This window comes from Aquarana catesbeiana, linkage group LG05 (genome assembly GCF_042186555.1).
Source record: "Aquarana catesbeiana isolate 2022-GZ linkage group LG05, ASM4218655v1, whole genome shotgun sequence".
NCBI lineage: Eukaryota > Metazoa > Chordata > Amphibia > Anura > Ranidae > Aquarana > Aquarana catesbeiana.
This window is the reverse complement of record NC_133328.1, coordinates 315,642,754-315,666,590: the sequence shown is the minus strand read 5'-3', so window position 1 is coordinate 315,666,590 and position 23,837 is coordinate 315,642,754. Positions and strand designations below refer to the sequence as shown.

Genomic DNA, 23,837 nt, shown 5'->3' with positions numbered 1-23,837 from the left:
TGATTCATGGCAAAATAGAAGCAACCCTTCACTACCACATTGCCAAATACAGGAGAATCTAGCAACCTTGGATAAATCGCTTAAAGTGGTGTTCCGGCCAAAATTATACTTTTTAAATAAAAATACCCCTATAATACACAAGCTTAATGTATTCTAGTAAAGTTAGTCTGTAAACTAAGGTCTGTTTTGTTAGTTTATAGTAGTAGTTTGTTATTTTATAAACTTACAGCAGGTCGTGGCCATCTTAAGTGTGGGCATCTGAAGCCAGACTGTATTTCTTCCTGGATTTCATCCTTGCAGATCTCGTACATGCTCAGTGCAGCACAAGCAGTGTAATAGGTTTCAGGTCAGGTTTCCATAGCAACGGCAGTTTCAGAGGAAGTTGCCGCCCCTTCCCAGAAGGCATTGCAAACAGGAAATGATGCAATGGGCCGCGGCCAGGGAGGAGGAAGTGAAAAATGAACACAGCAGATATACAGTAGGTGCTGAGAAAAAAAATTAAAAAATATCCAATTTGTTTACAGTGCACAGTTTAGTGAGGGATGCTGAAGAGTTGTAAAAGTGGGTGGAACTCCACTTTAATGTTGACCGAGTTTGACTCCACTCTGCTTAAACCTTAACGCCATAGTATTGCCCCTTCTCCCACTCCTTGACCACCAGTACCCCTGGATGTCCTCCTCCTTCCCTCCTCCTCCCTTTTTGTCTCCACTCTCTCACCTTTTACCGCCAATGTCTGTGAACCTATGACTGTTTCCCATTGGTCCATCATTAATACATTTCTCAGTTTCAATCTATTTGATTGCGTATAGGCACTTTTGCTTGGATTCGCATGAATATATCATTAGGAGCCTACTCATCCATGTCCTATGTCACATAAAAGCTGCTGCATCAGCGGATCTGCCTGTAATCTTTTTCAGCTTTCAAAAAAGCATTTTGAACAGAACAAAAAAAACAGTAAAGACTTCCATGGCAGGCCACACAACTGACAAAACATTGTGAATTTTGCAGAAAAAATTCCCAGCAGAAGATAAATAATATCAGATTCTCAGCATTTCCTCACTGTAGTTTTGCAGCCATCTTGCTGCCTCCAAGATGCATGTGGGTTAATTAATGTCCCCTGATCCTTATGAAATGAATACATAATCCAAATGAAAGGAGTTAGAATGCAATTTATAGCTATGAGTGAAGAAGAAGAAAGTTATATTATTCACTATGACTGTAGTATGTTGCTACACTGTATTATAATGCTATACGTCTGTTCAGTTGCCTCTTCTGTTCTCTCCTCTATTTTCATACTGACATACTAATGGGTAAAACACATTTTTTCTGTTATCTACAATGAAGTAATCTCTAAAGCCAAATTTATTTTGGATAGAGTATGGAATGGTCAAAAGTGCTGGCCAATTGTGTCTCTTTAGGCAGATTTGCCTTCACTTCTTGCCCTGTAGGCACAACAGGAAGTACAAGAAAAGCTTCCTAAGGTTGGAAAAAACCTTTCTTAGACAGTTGTTGCCAGAATAGGTGTCCCCAATGGAAGATTTCACATCAATTCCTGTTTTTGTGATTTGATTACATTATTGAATACATTTTATTATTATTATATTATTATTTGTTATAATTATTTATAGTTATTTATTATATTATAATTTATGACTTTGTGTTTCAAATTTTATCATACCTAGGATGGCTAATAAACTATTGTTTGGACAGATTTAAGTGTGTTATTCCTACCCAAGGCCCATTGGAAGCTTAACGCCTTCTGGCTCAAACTGATCACCTCCCTAGAACGGATAGCACCCCAAATTGATGGCTTTTTCCAATCCAATAGCCAATACACCAATAAAATACAAAAGTTGGAAACTTTCAAAGCAAACTTCAGGGGGGTGTTCATTGCAGAAATCACAAATGTCAAATGGAACTCTTCCGCTCTGCTGGAGCAGGTGGGAGACCAGGTACGACAGCTGGAACTAGGCATTCAACAGTATTGGCTGGCGATACCTGTGGGTGATGCTATCCAATTTTGGATTCAGAGATCGATTCTTAGCTTGCGTCAGACTGCTATATGCGTCCCCACAAGCGACAATTAGGATGTCGGGCAGAATGCCCCCTGTCTCCCCTGCTCTCACCAGTGAGGGCCAGCCCGGGGATTACAAGGTTAAGATCTAGTGATCTTCATGAGATCATGTTGTATGCTGATGACATGATGATTTTCCTGGGGTAGACCACTACCTCTTTAGCTGAAGTGACGGCCGTAATTTCCAGCTTTGGGCACTACTCTGGTCTGACCATAAACTGGTCCAAATCGTCCTTAATGGTGCTTAACGGGGATCGGGAGGTGGATCTGCCTGATTCTTGTCCAATCCCAGTAGTGACCTCATTCAAATAACTAGGAATACAAATATCACCCAGACTTGCGGACTACTGCCCATTAAATGTGTACCCTCCTACTATCTATCGATTTCAGGACAAAATTAACACGTGGAATAATCTAAACTATTGCTGACGAGTAGAGCCAACTTAATAAAAATGATATTGATGCCACAGTTGTTATATTTTCTCCACAACTCCCCTGTTGTAATTCACTTGAAAATATTCAGGGTGGTTAACACCCTCTTCGGACGCCTACTGTGGAATACAGCCCCCCCCCAGGATCAAACTAGAACAGTTGCAACACCCCAAGGACAGTGGAGGACTGGCAGTGCCCAATCCTTGGCTGTACTATATTGCAGCCCAAATGCAGAATCTGACTGGGTCTATGGCCTATGATCCAGTGGGCTCATCAGCAAGGTTGATGCTGATTGGCTCTGAAGCGGAGACTGATCCGATGGGCCTGGAGGCACAGATGTTCCATAAATCTAATAAACAAACGCCCACCCCTACTCTACTCCCAAAAATTTGGAACAAGGGCAGGCAGATGCAGAGGGTGCTGGGATTCACTGAATATAGTCCGATATGGGAGAACCTCTCCTATGTCGAACTGACAATACTACAACAGGGACCCAAGTGGCGCTCCTTCGGTGTAACTTTGCTGTCACACATATTTCAGGACGGCAAGTTGCTGTCTTTCCCCGAGTTACAAAATAGGTTTACTTTGCCCTCCGCCATGTATTACTCCTATCTCCAGCTCAGACACGCTGTGGGCGCCCAGAGGGATGCTAACCACTGGATTATATCCAATACTCCTATTTTCCACTTCTTACAAACAAATACTGAAACTAAAGGGATCATCTTACATTGTTACCAAATGCTGCTGACACACCATTTAAGAGCTCACCCCACTAAGACAACGTCCCTATGGAAAAGAGACGTAAGCCCACGCACGGGAGACCAATGGGAGGAAGTCCTGCAATCTATTACTATCTGCTCTCTTAACGTTGCCCAAAAAGTCTCCCAACTATACATTGTACTTCAGGTGCACTACACCCCACTTAGACTACATAAGATAGGTAGGCGGCCAGACCCCCTGTGCGGCAGATATGGGAAACACCAGGGGGATCTCATTCATCTGCTCTGGTGATGCCCAAAGCTCCACCGTTACTGGAACACGGTACTTGGGATGCTTAATCAAGTGTTCAAAACGACCGTCCCCCTAGACCCAATTCACTGTATCTTGGGAGTTCTGGAGGAGGTTATTCCAGAGGAGATGGTTACAATAGCATTCTCTAGGGCACTGTTTCAAGCCCGAAAACTCATCCTGATGAGATGGAAATCGATCTCACCGCCCACAGTTGCCTCATGGATAATGCACATGGGGAACACCTTGGTCATGGAAAGGTATATCTATCAACACAGGGGAAGCCCAGGTAGATTTAAAAAAATCTGGTCACCATGGCTGGATACCCCTGGGCTAAGTCCCAGGGAACTGGTGATGTCCAGCATCTTACAGTTACCCTACGGGAGGACCCTAACGAGCTAGGGTTGCTCAACCCCAGATGTAATGTATATGTATATGTGCTTCAGTATATTGTGGACTTGAAGGTCATGATGAATGGATTCAAGTTAAAGGCACTAGCATAACCAGGAAATGTAACTAACTATAGATATATGCAAATGCATTGTTTGTACATTGGAAACTGTCTAAACTTGTTCAATAAACACCTTTTTGATTAAAAAAAAAAAAGTGTTGTTCCTAAGAATTACAGGCCTACAATATAAAACGCCAAATTTCCATGCAAAACAATGTACCGCTTTGAGCATCAAAAATCTGACATAATCATACCACCAGGGAGGTTAATGAGCATTTAGTGCTTTTGTCAGTATACACTAAACTATATTTAGAATTATCAGATAAGTCTCACTTAAACAAAACTATTTTAGTACAAACGAAATTTTAAAATCACAAAGAGAAAATCATACATACAACACATTTTATATTAAAAACATCCTGCTCATTGCAATAAAAATTCCAGTTGTCAGCTTCATCAGATCATTTTCAAGTTAGTGCATTTGAAAAAGCCGATACTTATAAAACTCTCATTTTGATTTTTTTTTCTTCTGTTAATAAGCCTGCATATAAGCAGACATGTGTTTTTAATGGCTGAGTGTAGAAAAATCAGAGCCATGTGAGCAGGAATTAAACATGTAAGCTGAAAGTGCTGGAGGCAGTATTAACTCGCATGAATGGCATACATGTTGAAGGATCACCCCAGGATTCTGTGACCTTGGGAAAAAAAAGCTCAGGTCACAGATTAATTAAATTGTTTCATCCATATTGATTTTCTCTACAGATTTATATAAAAGAACTGCACTGCAACATTACCAATACCAAATCATAAATGCTACTGCCATGTACATTTTGACGCAACTCGTTGCAACCCAAAAATAATAATTTACTATATTGCAGCTTACCAGTCCTCAGATGAGGTGGCTGCATACATTTTAGTTTTCCAGGCTTTTTTCTTTTATTTTTACAGGCTGTCCTGGGGTGATAACACTCACTACCTGCATTGTATCTGTGGAGGAGCAGCATTGTCACCCTAAAGGTAAAGGCCCTTTCACAAGGGCTGTCCGATCAGGTCTGTCCGCTGACACCCGCTGCTATCCGGTCAGATCCTGTCCGCCAAATCCAGATGGATGGTGGTCCTATTTTCCATCCATCTGGTGGATCGGATGAAAATGGAAAGGCCATCCACACAGTGAGCAGAGACGGACCTGTCATCTGCCTGCTCAGAGAGGATTGGCTAAGCAATCCCTGCTGAGCCAGCAGGGTCTGTCAAACGGATGCGCGCCATGTGAAAGGGGCCTAAGTTGCCCTCATAATTTGAACCGCAAACCATGCCCCATCTCCTCATCTGCATTAAATAGGTAGAAGGTGACCTTTAGTTTACAGGAGTTGTTAAGGCTGAATAAATTATTTTATATTTTAGTGCGCAGGAGGTTACAAGGACACAAGATTTCTGGCAAGTGCAACAGTTTTCCTACTTGTAGGAAATATGGCTGTATAATTTAATCTATGGTGCTTCTTCTGCTTTTCTCTTGCTAAAGTGGAGCTCTTGTGATTTTGTACCCTTATTTATTTGACTTAAATTTTATGGAAAAATATACTGCTTTTGAGCAGCATAAAAAAATAATGACATTTGATGATTTCTGTATGAGGATATAAACTGTTCTTATGGTATTCTTCAGCCAATCAACTTCTGCACTACGAAATGTTCTTTCTTTAAGTGTTTTATTTAAAAAATCACAGTATTAGAGGGCAGCTATAATGGCATTTGGTTACATTTATTGTTTATCGTTAAGTTTATAAACTGAATATTTATATATTTTTATATAAAATTTTAGTTTACAAATACACATTTAAAGTGATATTAAAGGCAGATTAAAAACAAAACAAAAAAATAAACATGTCATACTTACCTGCTCTGTGCAGTGATTTTGCACAGAGCAGCCCCGATCCTCCATTTCTCAGGTCACGCCAGCGCTCCTGGCACCTCCCTCCTGCCGAGCTGCTTGCTGTGGGGGCTCCTGCACTACTGTTCTGTGTGTTCATTCACACACAGAGCATGGCTCAGCCCGCCCCCACTCTCACCTCATTGGCTCAGTGGCTGTGATTGACAGTAATGGAAGCCAATGGCTCCTGCTGCTGCCTCAGACAATGAGGAGAAGGAGACCTGGGAGAGCTGCTGCTCCGGTGCACATCCCTAGATTGAGATGGGGCTCAGGTAAGTATTGGAGGGGGCTGCTGCACACAAGGTTTTTACCTTCATGCATTGAATGCATGAAGGTAAACAACCTTGAGCTTTTACAACAGCTTTAATAAAACGAGTCTCTATGATGCTTAAATTGAAGACTATGCATAAAAGCCTAGTACTAGCTGTCTCCTTGTTGTTTGTCTTCCTGGTCTTGCTTTGTTAACCGCTTCTGTCTAAACTGAATGCCCATATGCGTCTGTATCAGCTAGTAGAGAGGGGGTGTCTCCCCATCTCATTCAGCTGTGCATATGTAATAATGCAAAAACTATAAAGGTATATCCAACAACAATATACATCCCCCTTAATATCACATGATTTGATTTTGTTTAAACCCATAAGGAAAAGAACAGTATACATTAATTTAATTTAAAAAGAGACAGATTTGCTTGTCAGTGAAACACATAGTTTGATTAACTGGGTTAGCATTTCAAATTAAAAAGCCATCTATATAACAACGTATTTCATACCAGAATACCTCTGTATAGTTATAGAGTAAACCACATTTTTCTTAGATTAGTTATTCATATGTACAAGGTCAATTCTACGTACTATCGTGCTTAAAAAGTTAACTGGATACAAGAGAGCAGAATTTTAGCAGCACTATCATTGTGATGCCACAGTGCAAGACATGATATACAAAAACTCATAACCTTCAATGATTCTACATCCATACTACAGGAAATTCTCCTACCAATGTTGAATGGCTATATCAGTTAATAATAGTATTTTGATTAAAATTGTACTTAGGTAGGGCCTTACCCAACCTTGTCATATGAACATAGGCTAAAGGTGGCTGTACATGATAATCATTAAATTGTCTATTGTTAGATTATTGTCAGGTTGGGAAATGTCGCTATAGACATTCCCTGGTTGGATACGCCTTAAAAACTGCATTTACAGGCAAATTTCTATTAATGAAAATGTTTATTTCATCCACTATGAGTAATAAAAAAAATCTACATACTTTAGAAGTTTTTATATTCTATGAAAACAACCAAATTTGTTACATAAATTTAATATAATCTGTCTACACACTGCTCAAGGGCGGCCACGTTTCAGATTTTATTTTGTCAGAAAGATGTTGATTTTACAGGAATCAATGCTTTTTTCTGTGTAGCTATTTTTGAGTAAAGCTGCCCATACATGTGCAGACAAGCCTTTTACAGCAATGGCACCCAGGACAAAGTGATCATCGAAATGCCACTGGCATACATGTGCCAATGGCACAATGGCATTCTCCAATGATCACATCTTTCATTTCATCTAACCAAGCTAAATAATTATCAGAAATGGAAATCATTAGTAGCTTTTACACATGCTACCTATCAGCATAGAACATCTAAAACAAGCCTTCTCTGGATACTTTGGATGTGTATGGGAAATCAAATAAATACATTTTTATAACTTCTGATAAACTTTACCTACCTCCCCTGGGTAGGTGGCCTCTTTTTTTTAAATCACCTCTGATTTATTCTACGAATTTTACTCGCCTTGAACTACTAAAAACTTCAACAGCAATAAAAATATAGCCTTGTTTGAATTATGATCGTGTTCATAACAAGTCAGTTCATCAGACCATACGCGCTTTATTATTTGTGTTCATTTTTATAAGCACGTTAAAAGTGAATGGGAAACCAGCAGTGAAATGCAGGAAACACAGTGGACTGAATCACATCCTGTAGAACAGGAAGACCTGGATTAAGAATCCAGGATCTCTGCAAAAATCAATTACAGGTTGTTTTTGGCAAAGGAATGGACTTATGTTCTATTTATAAAAAGTAAATCCTTATGTTACTAAGCCATGGACAGGTATGTGAGTAATACAATGTGGCACATTATTTTTCTGCTTTTTTGGGGGAAATTATTAATGTTTTCTCAAGATGATTTCAAAACATCAAGGTTTAATTGAGAATATGCATGCATAATAGCGCACAGACCATGTGCAGGCAACCTGTGGTTCTCCTGCTGCTGTGGAATAATACTTTCAGGGTACACTAAGAACTGTAGCTGTACAAAAAAATCTGCCATATGTTGCCTATCCCTGGTGTATATGTGGTTTATGGCTGTAAAGGACATAACTACTAATTTTTGTCATTTATAGGAAAGATCAAGCTGGGCTTGGCTGGTGTGGATTTAGGTAGATCTGGTTGCAGTTTAAATTGGCCCTAATTTAAAAGTTTAACATTTTTAAGGTAACAATTTTCTTACACTAAACAAATCTGTCTGCTTGACCATTTAGCCACTTCAGGGCCAGACTGTTTGTGCCCCTTTGAGTCCAGGTGATTATTCAGTTTTCTACGCTGTCACAGTTTGAATGACCATTATTCAGTCATGCAACACTGTACCCAAATACATTTTATATCATTTTTTGAGATAGATAGAGCTTTCTTTTGGTGGCATTTATTTACCACTGTTTTCTACTTTTTACTATATAAAGGAAAACAGCCAGAAAAATTGTGAACCCTGTTTTTTTTAGGTTCTGTTATAAAAGTTTACAAATAATCTTTCTTTATTTATTTAGGCTCTGTTCACATCTCCATGTTCCAAATCGCAGGCAGAATCGTCGCAATTCTGCCCACGATTCTAAATAGCAGCAAATTGCAAGATGCCCGTGCATTCCCTGTCACTTTCAATAGCACTCCAAACGCAGCTCGATCTTTACGCGATCCATTGGGCGACAATCGCGGTAAAATCATGTAAACAGAATCGCGGGACTCCTAACGCCCAAAAGAAGTACAAGAGCTTCTTTTGGGTGACAGGCATCCCGCAATTCTGTTTGCATGATTTTACTGTGATTGTCGCCCGATACGCCAAGATGTGAACGAAGCCTTATGGCAAAATGTATTTTGCTACGTTTCTTTGGTAAAAAAAAAAAAAGTGTATATATATATCTATCTATATATATATATATAGATATATATATATATATAGATAGATATATCTATCTATATATATATCTATATCTATATATATATATATATATATATATATATATAGAGCAAAATTATAAACACAACACTTTTGTGTCTGCCCCTATTTATCATGAGCTGAACGCAAAGATCTACGACTTTTGCTATGTACACAAATGGCCTATTTCTCTCAAATACTGTTCACAAATCTGTCTAAATCTGTGTTAGTGAGCACTTCTCCTTTGCCCAAATAATCCATCCACCTCACAGGTGTGGCATATCAAGTTGCTGATTAGACAGCATGATTATTGCACAGGTGTGCCTTAGGCTGGCCACAATAAAAGGCCACACTAAAATGTGCAGTTCTATCTCAAAGCACAATGCCACAGATGTCGCAGGGAGTGTGCAATTGGCACGCTGACTGCAGGAATGTCCACCAGAGCTGTTGCCCTTGAATTGAATGTTCATTTCTCTACCATAAGCTGTCTCCAAAGGCGATTCAGAGAATTTGGCAGTACATCCAATCGTCCTCACAACCGCAGACCACATGTAACCACACCAGCCCAGGACCTCCACATCCAGCAGTAGTCTGGTTGAAAGTTACAGAATCTACAAACTATGGTATATATATCGGATAATGGATTGATCAATCCAGATGTACTGACAGCCTTATTTCTTAAGGCCCTAAATGCAAATGTCACTACAAAAACCCCCACAATGATACACTTCTTTGAAGAGTAGACGGTTCAAGGTATTTAGTAAGGTGAGTGACGTGTTTTTTGAAGTTGCAATTTTATGAAACAATTTTTTGGAAAATGAAAAAAATAAATAAAATGTGTTTTTTTCACAAAGTTGTCATTTTAATAAGTTATTTCTCACATAGCATAGGCATACTTACAATTCAATCCAAAAACACATTCTGCTACTCCTCCCAAATATGGGGAGAACAGCCTAGACCAGTGATGGTGAACCTTGGCTCCCCAGATGTTTTGAAACAACATTTCCCATGATGCTCAACTACACTGCAGAGTGCATGAGCATCATGGGAAATGTGGTTCCAAAACATCTGGGGTGCCAAGGTTCACCATCACTGGCCTAGACACATAAAGAGGCGCAAACTTCAAGAAACATCTTTGGGATTTCAAGGTGTATAAATTATGCATCTAATTTCCTAACTAAGGTCGGCCATGGCTTAGATTCAAACCGTTAATGGGCAGGCTAAATGTACCAAGCTGATCGATCGATCAATGTGGGTACAATCAGCCTGCCAGATTCTCTTGCAATTATCGCTAGCTGCTGCTATAGCCGCTTGTGATAATCACTGTCTTCTCCCAGCGGGGACGGGAGAGTGAAAAACCTGGTTCACCTGTGCATGGTAGCCAATCAGCTTCTAAGTTCAGCTTGTTCAGTTAAGCTATGACAAAAAAAATGGAAGCTGATTGGTTTCTATGCACAGCTGCACTAGATTTTGCACTCTCTGGTTTTAGTCAATCAACCCCACGGTCTTCAGTTTCCTTCTCCACAGGCACCCAGCTCACTGAATTTGGATGTGCTCATGAATGATTCATTTTTGTCTCTGCAGAGATTGGTAATTGTTAGAGTAATGTTTACAAATATCTCTGCTATCCATCCTGGTGATCAGCTGTAGCCACATTAGGAATGTTGTAAATTTTATGAATAGATTGGTGACTGGTGGCTTGTTATTTGGTCCTGGGCACCAGATTGCTGAAGCAAACATACAGCCTCTGAAACTGAAGTAAAAGTAAAAAGGTTAAAACTGACATCTGGTCAAACACCTAAATACACAACTGAAATACATACCTACCAAAATATTTGTGTTTCAATCCACACACCCTTTCTACGTTGCCTAACCAGAAGAGTGATTACTACACAACAAAGAAGTAGTATATTCTTCACTGCATCATTCCCTCATGTGCAGGGCATTACAGGAAGCTGATATAAAAACAGAATCAGTTTTTTTATACTAACTGTATTTAAAAATACTTTCAATGGTTTTCCATAAATATATAACTGCAGTAAAAAGGTGTCTTTCAACATCCGTAATTCATCTTTAAAGTATTTGTCCAACGGAGATGTTTAACATCAGGAGTGGGGACACACAGAGGTGGGCAGGAGAACCCTAATTCCTACGTGAATGGAAACAGAGAAAACAGAGCCAGAGAACCTGCCATAGAAAAATCTCAACATTTGAGTTGCTTAGAGATATCAGGAGCCATATTAAACTTGTAACTAAAAATTACTTTTGGGTGAACTGCCCTGCTAAGTAAATAACCTTTACAATGCGTGGTAATGCTCAAAACCCTTTCTTTTTATAGGTATGTATGTATATATAGATTTATATGTAGAATCATAAATCTAGCAGCAACCCACTTTGTTTCCTTGTTTCAGACAAAGCGGTTTAAAATGAAGGCTATTGATAATGAATCACTTAAAAGATAAGTGCACTTTTAGGAACCCTGTCCTAGGAGAATTATACAGCCAGCATTGCTGACCTCCTTTGGAAAAACCTTGATGCCTGTCTACTTCTGGTTCCGATGCTTCACAAACCTAAACTAATGCAGCAAGTAAAGTCAGAGCTTCTGATCTGTGTACCTGAGCTGGGTCTGTGTTTTGCAAAGTTTTAAAACTGTCAAGTCAGAATGTTGACACACATTTTTCATATTCAGAAGATTAAAGTGACAGCCAAATGTCTTTTCTATCAGTACAGGTTTACTTGATGAAAGAACTTAAAGTAGTTGTAAACCTCAACCATGAAATATGAACAAAGCATATCCCTCTATAGAATTTACTAGTCTCAATTAAGAGCACTACATGTCTCTTCTGCCTGCTGCTTAGTCCCTCTGCTATCAGCATTAATCCCTTCTGACAAGTTTGCTTGACATCAACAGAAAAATGGTAACAGGGGAGGGATCTCCAACTGATTGACAGACTCAGATCTGTTCCTGCGTGCTATGTGAAGGAGGTGTGTCATTTCCCTCCAATCAGCACTCAGAGCTCTCCTCACTGAGCTCTGCAGAGTGTAACTTCAGCTATCCACCCCCTTTTTTCTGAACTCTCAGACAAGCTTCATAAATTCTGTACTTTGAATGGATGTAGAGAAGAGAAGACTGGAGGTAAACAGGTACTACTTATGTAGGAGGATTTGTTTCATCTCTGTATATCACTTAAGGTCAGTCACTTCACTATGTAAGTACATGTAAGGGTTTACAACCACTTTAAGAAACATATTTCTTAAAGTGTGTCTTCCCTATAAATAGGCCATCCAGAATGATTAACTGTGGCCTTGAGAGAATGGTGTTAGCCGAAAAACAATGTAATAGAAAATAAATAGTTGTCCACATTTCTGATAAATTACTGTAATGTTTTTAGAATTCCTTTTGAACACTGATTAGTCTCTACTAAAGAACAGTGAACAACAAAGGTCTAGATGAACTTTTGAAAATCATCTCATTACCGTGTAACCTAAAGCAGAACTAAACTGTATCTGAGCATCACATACTGAAAATGCTATAAAATTCATGGGCAGATAATTCATGTAGCATTTACAGTACTTCATGGAATCCATCTGCCCTTAGCTCAGGCATGCAGGCAGGGGGGTGTGCTTAGCTAAGAAAACCCCTCTTCCCCTCCTCCAGATAAAAGAAAAAAAACTCCCATGAAGACTTTTGGAATGTATGACATCATTTTGGCCTAGGTCAGAAAGCAACTGAAGATAAAAAAAAGGTTTAAAACAAGTAAATATAGTAAACCTTCCTATCTATTTACTAATGCTATCAGCATAAGGTTTAAAAGCAGGTAGTGTTTACTGAAAAAACAAGTTCTGCTTTAACAAGCTCAGGACATGATCAGCACAATGGCTATGCACTGTTGACTTGAATCTATGGGCTATGGATTAAAATCCCACCAGGGACACTATGTGCATGAAGATTGCATGTACTGCAACCCTAGTGAAACTTGACAAATTCAAACTTTCAAATCCAACCCTAGTGAGTAAGGCAGGGGTATTCGTTTTGGGAACCCCATTGGGACAAGCACTGATGGGAATGCGCTCTGTAAAGTGTTGCATTAATACAAGTATGTCTCTTTTAAACACAGAAGACTAGTTTTAATATCTATTTTACTGTGAAGGTATATCTCAACTTATACCACAAAAATATGTCAGTGTGAATAGAAAAAAAACAAGTTTTTTTTTTTGCATAGTAGTTTGAAATTCTTAATTAGTTTTTTGCATGCTCTAGCTTCATTCTTTAATGCCACATATGATACCCTATGCAGCTGGAGGCAGCTTTTAACACAATGGAATAGAATGCTGCCCCAAAGATAGCCATAGTGGATTAAGGCCGGTTTTTATTTCATATCAGCACTGAGGTTTCCTGTTCATAAAGCTTTACATTCCTTGCATATTCTATAAAGTGTGGGAAGATAGAAGTATAAATTGCAACAACTCATTCTGTGTTGGAAAGGACCATTGCTGGATAACTTAAAAGCAATGATATATATATATATCTGGAATCAAATCTGGAAAATAAATAATACATAATACAATGTGATACGAAAAGACAGCTAGTATGAAATACAATGACCCAAATCAACCAATTAGAATTCACCTTTTACTGTACTGATTTCATCAAACTGAAATCAGATTGGCTGCTATGCATTACTGTTTCACGCATCATTACATTGTTGTATCAAGTACACTTATATATGTATTGTAATTGTCCTATTCCACGTACAAGTTGATCTATTTAATACCAAAATGTAATTGCTAATGCAATGGTGAAGAACAAATCATACCTAGTTTTAAGCAATCTGCTCTAAGCTCATATTTCTATGGTTTATTGTACACCACTGTCCTTGACACTGCGTCAGGAAAGAAACACATATGGTGGGTACGATTGCTCAAATCGATCTGAAAATGCTAGTATTCATTGTTGTTATGCTGGCTTCTGGGTTTCTTTGTTGCATATTGTTCCCACTCACAAACAAAAGTGTGAAGTCAAAATCATTGGACCAACATAACAGTCCGGCAGCTAGCATTTCTGGAACCGATGGCATCCCACTTCTTTCTCCAAAGATAGATTTCCTTTAAGCCTGAACATTTTGCAAGCAATGCAAAAACATTTGTAACTATGTGAATGATCCAATGAGATGGTCAGTACTCAAAATTGACTGTGTTATGTGGGAAAACAATTATAGAGGAGTTGGTCATTTCCAAGTTTGCTGGGTCTACAATTGTACACCCGATGCTTATCATACATAAAACATACCTCCCAATTTTAGAACTTGTGAAAGAAAGTCACCTTTGAGTGTGGAAGTATGCTGTGTGTTCTACGCACCACAGTGAAAATGGGGCATAGCTGCAATGTGCTAAATATTGGGTGTGGCTTAAAGGGGCATGGTAAATAAAGCCTATACTTATCTTCATCTTTTCTGAACCTTGGACCTTAAAGAAGAACTTCATTGAAGTTGTTGCAAACTACACGGCAACAATGAGCTATTAAGAAAATAGACACTATGGGCACGCCACAAAGCATATAGAGTACTAGAGCCAGGACTGATTGACATACCAAGCAGTGAATGGAGCACAGCAGCCAGGAGTTTGTATCATAGGGCCCCTTACATTACTGGTTAGTGGAAGTCAAAAATGGCTGGTGTCAGCGTGTATTTGTGTGCGTGTGGGTTTGCGGGGACTAGTAAAGAAAAAAAATGCCCACTGCCAGTTGTCATTGGGAGGGAAAAATGTCCAGCATTGCTAACTAGCAAGAGGAAAAATGTCAGATAGGGCACTGTGAAAAAATTTTTTTGAAAAATTGGTGGCAGGTGGGGGAGAAAGAAGTCCTGGTATCAGCAGGGCCTAGGAGGGTACACCGGACGTTACTGGCAGCCAGAGGGGTACCAAGGTGGTCAGTAAGGCCTGCATAAATACTGTGAAGTTCAGTGGAGTGGTCAGTGGGGCTGATGGGGTACATTGGTGTTCAAAAATAGCTTTGGTGGTACTTTGGTGGTCAGTGGGGGCTAATGGGGTGTAGTGGAGGTTAGTGAGGGCAGGAGGGGTGCTTTGGTGCCTAGTGGGGGCTGAAAGGGTACACTGCTGCTCAGCTTCTTTCCACCTCTTTCGGAACTATGCAGAGTCTGTCGGTAGGAGATTACTCTGGAACAAGTGTTTCTGCCCTTGGTTCCAAGACTCTGGGATTGTATTTTAATTCTGAGGCAGTGCCGCAGAAACATTTGGAGGGTATGCATAAAATAATATCGTTAGCTTTACTAAACAGTAGTTCTTATACTGCAGAGTGTGCTCCTATTCCCATTATCAAAAGTGGGATACAGGATATACTCTGGCTGCTGTAACAAAGCACAATACAGCATGCAGTATACGTATTATAGACCCAGATCCTGAAATGGGTTAAAAGATAATAGATATTTGCCTTTAGGGCAAAGAGGAGTTAAAAAAAGGAATGTAAAAAAGCAATGATTTAATTGACACATCCGCTTACTGACTGAAAGTATACTGATTGAATGAACAAGATAATTAACCAGATGGTCTCAGTCTTCCTCGGGCAAGGACAGTTAAAAATCCATGTTCTGTATTTTCCAAAAAATAATATTCAGCATTTCAACCTTGCCAAACAGGACCCAAGTGCTGAACTCTGAATCCATTTCACCTTAAACACAATAATTGAAAAACATGGATAGTATGTATATTTTGTATAAAGGGCAATAATAACTAGTGTTACAGGCCTTCTGGAGTCAACATATATTTATGCAAAAAGCCATTGGTGAGTTCAGGGGCAAGGGCAGGGTTTAGGTAGACATTTTACCACAATATTTATATTAAACACATCTATGTTACAAAGAATTCCATAATATACACTAAATTACCAAAAGTATTGGGACACCTGCCTTTACACGCACATGAACTCCTTCCCAGAAGAGTTGAAGGTGTTATAGCTGCAAAGGGTGGGCCAACTCAATATTGAACCCTACGGACTAAGACTGGGATGCCATTAAAGTTCATGTGCAGAATGTCTCATACCTTTGCGCTAGGGCGGGGCACGAGACAGGGGTGTCCACTGTCTCCTCTGCTCTTCGCACTAGCTATTGAACCCTTGGCCATCACAATTAGAGACCACGCGGATATTACCGGCTTCCGTGAGGGCCCTTTCACACTGGGGCGGGGGCGGCGTTGGCGGTAAAGCGCCGCTATTGTAAGCGGTGCTTTACCGTCGGTATTCGGCCGCTAGCGGGGCGGTTTTACACCCCGCTAGCGGCCGAGAAAGGGTTAAAAACCACCGCAAAGGTATAGCCGCGCTGTCCCATTAATTTCAATGGGCAGGAGCGGTGACGGAGCGGTATACACTCCGCTCCTTCACCGCTCCGAAGATGCTGCTAGCAGGACTTTTTTTTTTCGTCCTGCTAGCCCTCGGGGCTTTCACACTGGAGACACAGCAGCAGCTGTTTCGGGTCGGTTTGCAGGCGCTATTATTAGCGCAATAGCACCTGCAAACCGCCCCAGTGTGAAAGGGACCTTATGGGGACACACATGAGAAATTGATGCTCTACACGAATGATACCATGATTCCGCTAGGGGATGTTGAAGGTTCCCTGCGTGAAACCATGTCCACCATAACAGAATTTGGCACCTATTCAGGGCTCCAGATTAACTGGACAAAATCCTCCCTAATGTTCAATGATGAAGAGGGAAAGCCTCCCAATGATAACTCCATGCCCTTGGCCACATCCTTTAGGTATCTGGGAGTCATGGTGACGCCTACGGTAAGGGAATATGGGAGGCTGAACATCTCCCCGATACTGCAGAAATTCGAGATTGGATTAAGACATAGAACTCACTCAAGACATTTAGAATTGTCAACTCCCTATTCCACCTACTAATCTGGAAAAATCACCCCCCCCCCCCCCCCCCCAGGATTAAACTTGAGCATTTACAGCGCCCTAAGGATGAGGGGGGACTAGCACTACCGAACCCATGGTTATACTATTTGGCAGCGCAACTCCAGCACCTAATAGGGGTTATGGGTGGGGAAGCTGACAGAATGAGTAATGCCCGCAGCTCTTCAGAGAAGGTGATGTTACACACGGTGAAACGAGACTCTGTGCCAGCGGCACTTGAAGCTCTAGCCTTTGGGAAACCAAATAAGAAATACCCAACCTATAATCTTCTCCAAAAAATTTGGAACAAAATCAGATACATACAGGGAGTGACGGGATACACAGAGTTTACCCCGATATGGTCCAATGGAACTTACCCCGAAATAGCACAGCTACAGCATGGGGCCTTATGGAAGAGATATGGGGTGATATACATACGGGAATTTTTTCTAAACGGTATTCTAATACCTTTTGAGGTTCTGCAGGAAAGACATGGCTTGCCATTCAATATGCGGTTTCATTATATGCAATTGAAACATGCCGTGAAGGCACAGAGCAGTGCTTCTGAGTGGTCTCCTTCACCAACACCATTTAACCTAGTCTTGAGAGCTGACAACACTAAAGGTTTCATTTCTCAATGCTATAATATGCTCCTGCAGAGTTTTCTGAATAAACACCCCTTGAGAATGACAGATAGATGGAGACCAGTGGGAGGAGATTTTACAGGCGGTACCCACGAGCTCGCTGAATGTATCACAGAGGCTAACTATATCTTGTCTTGAGGGTGTATTATACTCCACATAGATGGCATAAAATGGGTCTCAGACCTACTCCAATGTGCACTAGATGTAAAAGGGATCATGGCGATCTGATCCACCTACTGTGGAGGTGCCCGAAGCTTCATTGCTATTGGAGTGGAGTGGTGGATACCATAAACAGGGTATTTCAGATCTTTATGCTTACTGACCCAAAACACTGTTTGTTAAATATATTGGAGGTCTTTGAATGGGAGGAGAGCATCAGAACAGTAGTTACCAGGACCCTACTGTTAGCACGTAAGATGATAATGCTCCACTGGATTTCAGAGGACCCTCCCACAATGGATTTCCGCAGTTGGGAATATGATCCGATTGGAGAAAATGGTATATCAGCACAGGGGATGCCCCGAAATTTTGAGAAACTTTGGGGCCCGTGGCTGGATGTACCTTTACTGGTCCCGGTGGATCTAGTGATGGGTAGATTGTTGGGTTTGAATGCTGGTTAATTGCACTGGTACAGTTTATTGGTCAAACTGGAAAAAGACGATGAGTCACAGGGAAGCACAGGAGGAGCAAGAGGTAGAGGGCTATATTAGTGCGCGTTGTGCCTTACCTATGATGGAATTACAGCCATTATGTAAAGAGTTTATGCATAATATGCATTGCAACTGTGTATTGTTGAAGCCTGGATATGTCTGTTTATGGTGAACTTAATAAACTTTTCTTTGGATAAAGGAAAAAAAAAAGTTCATGTGCATGTAAAGGCAGGCGTCCCAATACTTTTGGTAATATAGTGTATAAAGGGGTGTATTTATAATTGTTTTTACACAAAATTCCCACTATTTTCAACCAGAGTTTATGAAACTTTCCAAGTAGAAAAATATGTGAATCTTGGGTGGAAGTTGTGTGAATCTTGTATAAAAAAATGAAATTACCTCAGAGTCTTTCCAGTGAAGGGCATTTGGATTCAGTTTTGACCCTTCAGACATTCAGAGTTATTCTATATAGATTATAACAGCACAAACATTACAAGTCTAAAATCACTTTTACCAATAATAAATGGGTAGCACAGTGGTATAGTGGTTAGCAACCTCATCTAGCAGCAAAAAGGTCACTGGTTTGAATCCCAACCACAGCACTACCTGCCTGGAGTTTGCATGTTCTCCCTGTGCATAGGTTTTCTCCAGGTACACCGGTTTTCTCCTCCAAAGACACACTGGTAGGTTAACTGCATCCTGTCCAAATTGTCCATAATATGTGTATGTATGAATGTGAGTTAGGGACCTTAGATTGTAAGTTCCTTGAAGGCAGGGACTGATGTGAATGTACAGTACAATGTGTACATAAAGTGCTGCGTAAATTGATATCAGTACCTGAAATAAATAAATAAGTAATGTAATCAAGGTTTGTGCAACTAAAGGATTTGTTACCCCAATTCTAATGTTAAAATCTGAGAGAGTATCCCCAGTTGAATAGGGTGTTTATGACACCTGTAGAAAGTATCAACATTTCTCAAGGCTGAACTGGCAGTCCTAATATAAAATGCACAACACCTGCGTACGTTACTAAGTTTGCCAAGCCTTTAGGGTAAATGATGTTTACATATTATTATCAATACTGCTATAAGGTTTTATTCACTTTTAAACTGGGCACCTTAAGACTGAGAAGCCCAAATGAGCTCACCCAAAACCACAAGTATACCCATCATTCTTTAATTTGTCTAAAGTGCCACATGGCAAATGTATGCCTCTGAATTGTATTGCTTAAAAAAGCTTAATCCAATCAAGATAATTATTTTGAATGATATTCAGTGTGTTCCTGTACTAATATGCATAATGTTCTGTCAGTGAAACTCCACATCCTGAACAAATTAGCCCAAGACTGGTGATTTATATGGATTGGCCGAACGGAACCCTGTTCGGTTAGCACCAGAACTTTCGAACACCGCGAAAGTTCGGACCCGAATAACGAACCCCATTAAAGTCAATGGGACCCGAACGCCAAAAATCAAAAGTGCCCATTTTGAAGGCTTATATGCAAGTAATTGGGCATACAATGGTTATAGGGGTCCGGGTCTTGCCCTAGGGGACATGTATCAATAAAAACAAAAGTTTGGGAAAAACTTCATTTTTAAATGAGCAGTGATTTTTTTTATTTTTAAAGTGAAAGCATAAAAATAAAAAATTCCTTCCAATATAGTGCCTGGGGGGTCCCCTTAGTCTACCTGTAATGTGGCAGATCTCTACCATGTCTAGAATCTCCTGCAGCAATAATTGCATTTATAAAGCCAAAAAGAATGACAGCAGCTGGGGAGCCAGTGTGTATGATGAGGCCACAATGTAGTGCACTGGGAACAAATATTAGAGATTTTTTGGATACATTCTGGTGTCACTTTGACTTTGGATAGAAGTAACGGGTGCATAAAAATTGATCTTTGGGTGTCGGTGGCGCCTCCCACCATAAACCTATAGAAGTAATTTTGATAAAAGCAAGAATTGGCGTTGCTTTAAAAAATTGCAATGATATGCACCTGTCAAACAGGTGCTGAAAAATTGGTCTTTGGATGTTAATTGTGCCCATGAAACCTATGCCAAAAACATTCTTCCAGATGAAATGATTGAACACCCTCAAAGCTAGGCAGCTTCGAAGTCCTGCAGAGATTCCACAACCCAAAAAGACTTAATCAGTGACATCGGCATCAGGGGCTTCATAGCTGGTAATCCAGGACTGATTCATTTTTATAAAAGTCAACTGGTCCACTGAGTCTGTGGACAGACGCGTTCTATGATCAATAACAAAACCTCCTGCAGCATTGAATGCCCGTTCTGAAAGCCCGCTGGATGCAGGGCAGCCCAACAACTCAGCAGCATACTGGGCAAGTTCTCACCAGTGGTCTATTCTCATGGCCAGTAAGTCAGTGGATCATCAGCTGGAAAGTTCTCCATCTCTGTTTTGGCCCCGAGGTAATCGTCCACCATGTGATGCAGACGCTGCCGATGGGATGTGGAAGCTGACAGCCCTGGGCGGCGAGGACTAAAAAAATTCCGAAATGCCTCACTTAGGCGGATGCCTTCTCCAACGCTCCTCTCTTGACCAACAGAAGACTCAAAATTACACTTTCCATGACACTGTAACCTACTGGAGTCAGGAAAAATATTCAATAAAATCCTCTTTAATGTGTCCTCAAGAGATTTTATCTTCTGCACTCTCTGTGGGGACGGGATGAGTTCTGAGACCTTCCTCTTATAACGGTGGTCAAGGAGGGTTGCCAACCAGTAATCATCCTTCTCCTTTATGTCACCTATTCTTGGATCCTTTTGCAGGCTTTGAAGGATGAGGTTGCCCATGCGCCTTAAATGGGGAAAAAAACGGAGGAGCCTGTCATCGTGCCGTACTGGCACAGATACTCGTTGACGGCCCTCTGCTGCATGTATAGCCACTGCAGCAGGACTAGAACACTCATGTCACTGATGAGCTCCTAACACTGATGTTTCCCTGCAGACAGGCTGGGAAAGAGCTGGGTCACATGACAGTTGTATACCTATTATTAAAAAAGGTACTTAGAATTTTTTTTTATTAAAATAAATACAGTGCCATCGTCCATATACATAAAGAGAGAGGTAAATATAAATTAAACAGTGAGTGTTTGGTATCACTTTTAAAAAATATAAAAAATAAACTTACATAAATGCTGTCTTCCTGGTATCTCTTGTAGAGATTGTACATTATTGAGCCCTCATGGAGATCACCCAGTGATGCCATGTCTTCTACGCCATTTGTGCTGGTTGGATGCATAGTGGTCACCTTCTGGCGAGTAATTGTGCTTTGTTTGTATGTGAATACCTGATCCAAAATAAAAACAATAGCCCCAGTTAATAAAATCTAGACAGTATTCCTTAGAAAAAAACAAAAATAAGCATGCATAGTTCTCAAGGTATGTGGTACATTCACAGATACGCTATATCCCCGCTACAGATGTACTAATTTTAGAGCAAAAATACAGCACAGAAATGAAGCCAGTGAAGAATATGGCATGATTTACATGTCAAAGCGGAAGAAAACGAACTATAACTGTTCCTAAAAACGTTCCCTCCTCCCTCCTCCTACATATCCTGCCTAATCTGTATAGTGTGTACTTACCCAATTTAAATCTGCTCTGGTCCATTGCCATAATCTTGCAGTTTTCTGTAAGGGAGTGACAACGGCTGTGAATTCTGGGAGCCATGAAGTCTCCCATAGATTCCCATAGTGCAGCTGTTGCCAGTGTTTCCTGCTCTCCCCTGCATTGAGGATTTGGAGCTGCAGGATCACATGACCTGACCATATTAAAAATAGGTAAGTACACACATCTTTTTTATACAGGATAGGCCGGATAGGTAGGAGGTGGGGGGAGAGTGCATTTTTAAGAATAGTTATAGTGAAGGTTTTCTTCCACTTTGTGGGTGCAAATATGGTTACTTATTGCAAGTAAACACAAGTTATCAAAATGTAACTATTTTAATAAAATAAATGAGTATTACTTAACCTATAAGCTGCATAGTATATTTACATATCCTGAATTTCTCTTTCTTTTATAAGTGTGAGCAGACTTAAACTGTAGATCTGCACTGAGAGCAAGAGCAGAAAAGGACAATCACTCAGTAGCAATATGATGCGCAACTGCCAAAGAACAAAAAAAACATGTGTATGCCTTTGCACATATATTTTCAAAATCAAGTTTTAAAAACATTTAAGCACGTGCATAAAATTATTTGCTTTAAGCTAATTTTCATGCATATCTAAAAATCTTTATAAGCCTGAAGGCCCCTTTTCTTTAAATTCATTTGTGTACCGCATTAGACTGCTGTTAGCAGATGTAGCATAGCAGAAATTTCACAGAAATCTGCCTGACAATAGGAAATTCCTAATTATATATATTTAGAAAGTATACCCATATACCCCAAACTTGCTAAAGCTCTCACATCTTGGCCCTGTGGGGGGGATTGAGGCCCAGGGTTCATGTTACCAGTTGTGGAATGTGACATCCTATGGAGCCTGAGCTGAGATGTCAGACTTATTTCTGCAGTCAGAAGACACTGTTATTAGAATATCTCACTGGATAAAACTATTTGTAGAAAACAATGCATAGCTATATTTTACTGTGTGTTGATCCAAAAAAATGGTCATCTTTAATATATAAACATACTGTTTCCAGGTGTTTGCTATCCCAATACTGCAACATATTTACCAGAAAAATAAACATAACCTATGACATACATTCCATTCTTCTTTGTTTCTTTTCAAAATCGTGGTAGTTTGGTACCTTATATGTCTAGGTAGTGAACCTCCCTGGGACAGACTGGCTGATGAAAAACAGACGCCCATAGAACATTAGTACTCCTGTTTAATCATTTAGCCCAGGAGGTAAGAATGTCTGCCCTGAAACACAAGTCATGCTAAAAGTTCACTGTCATTCAGCATGGTCGGGGATGTAGAATGCAGTCAGGTATAGAGTGGAAACATGTGATATAACCATTATTCCTCCGACAAGATAATGCCTAGACTACTTCAATTTGAAAGTGCACTAAAAGTACCATACACAAAATAACCCAACAGTATCCCTAACTACTTTAGAGCATTTTATGCATAGTGTCAAAACTAAATAGAAGATTTTTGCTGACTTTAAAGTTTTATACCAGACACTTTACAAATACATACACTGATGTACACATTACTATGTGGTCTTGGATGCATTTGGCTTTTCACTTTGCAAGAAAAGCTGCACTGTGCAAGAGGATTTCCCTGAGAGCTTAGTAATTGAGGTGCAATTTCACCTTGCAAAGAACACCCAATCACAAGCATGGAAAGCAAAACATTTTTGCTTGCACATGCTTGGATTCTGAAAGTCAGCAGAGTGTCACCTCATCCACTAAGCTCTGAGGACAATTCCCTTGCAGAGAGTAAACAGCCTATTTGCCTTTAGTAAATCAACCCCACTGTATGGAACTGTTAAATTGCCTAATTTAATAGGGTTGATTGGGAAAAAAAACAGGTCAACTCACATATTAATACAGCACACAGTGCTTTTTACA

At 40.1% G+C, this 23,837-nt stretch overlaps 1 protein-coding gene across 1 annotated transcript in view; it reads right to left on the bottom strand.

The window, feature by feature from the left end:
- MYO10 (myosin X) overlaps positions 1-23,837 on the bottom strand; it is a 280,901-nt gene that overhangs the window by 209,422 nt on the left and 47,642 nt on the right. The window contains exon 2 of the mRNA XM_073630851.1: positions 21,451-21,609. Coding sequence (XP_073486952.1) covers positions 21,451-21,561 — 111 coding nt within the window. The 5' untranslated portion in view covers positions 21,562-21,609. The remainder of the gene's footprint in view (positions 1-21,450; positions 21,610-23,837) is intronic.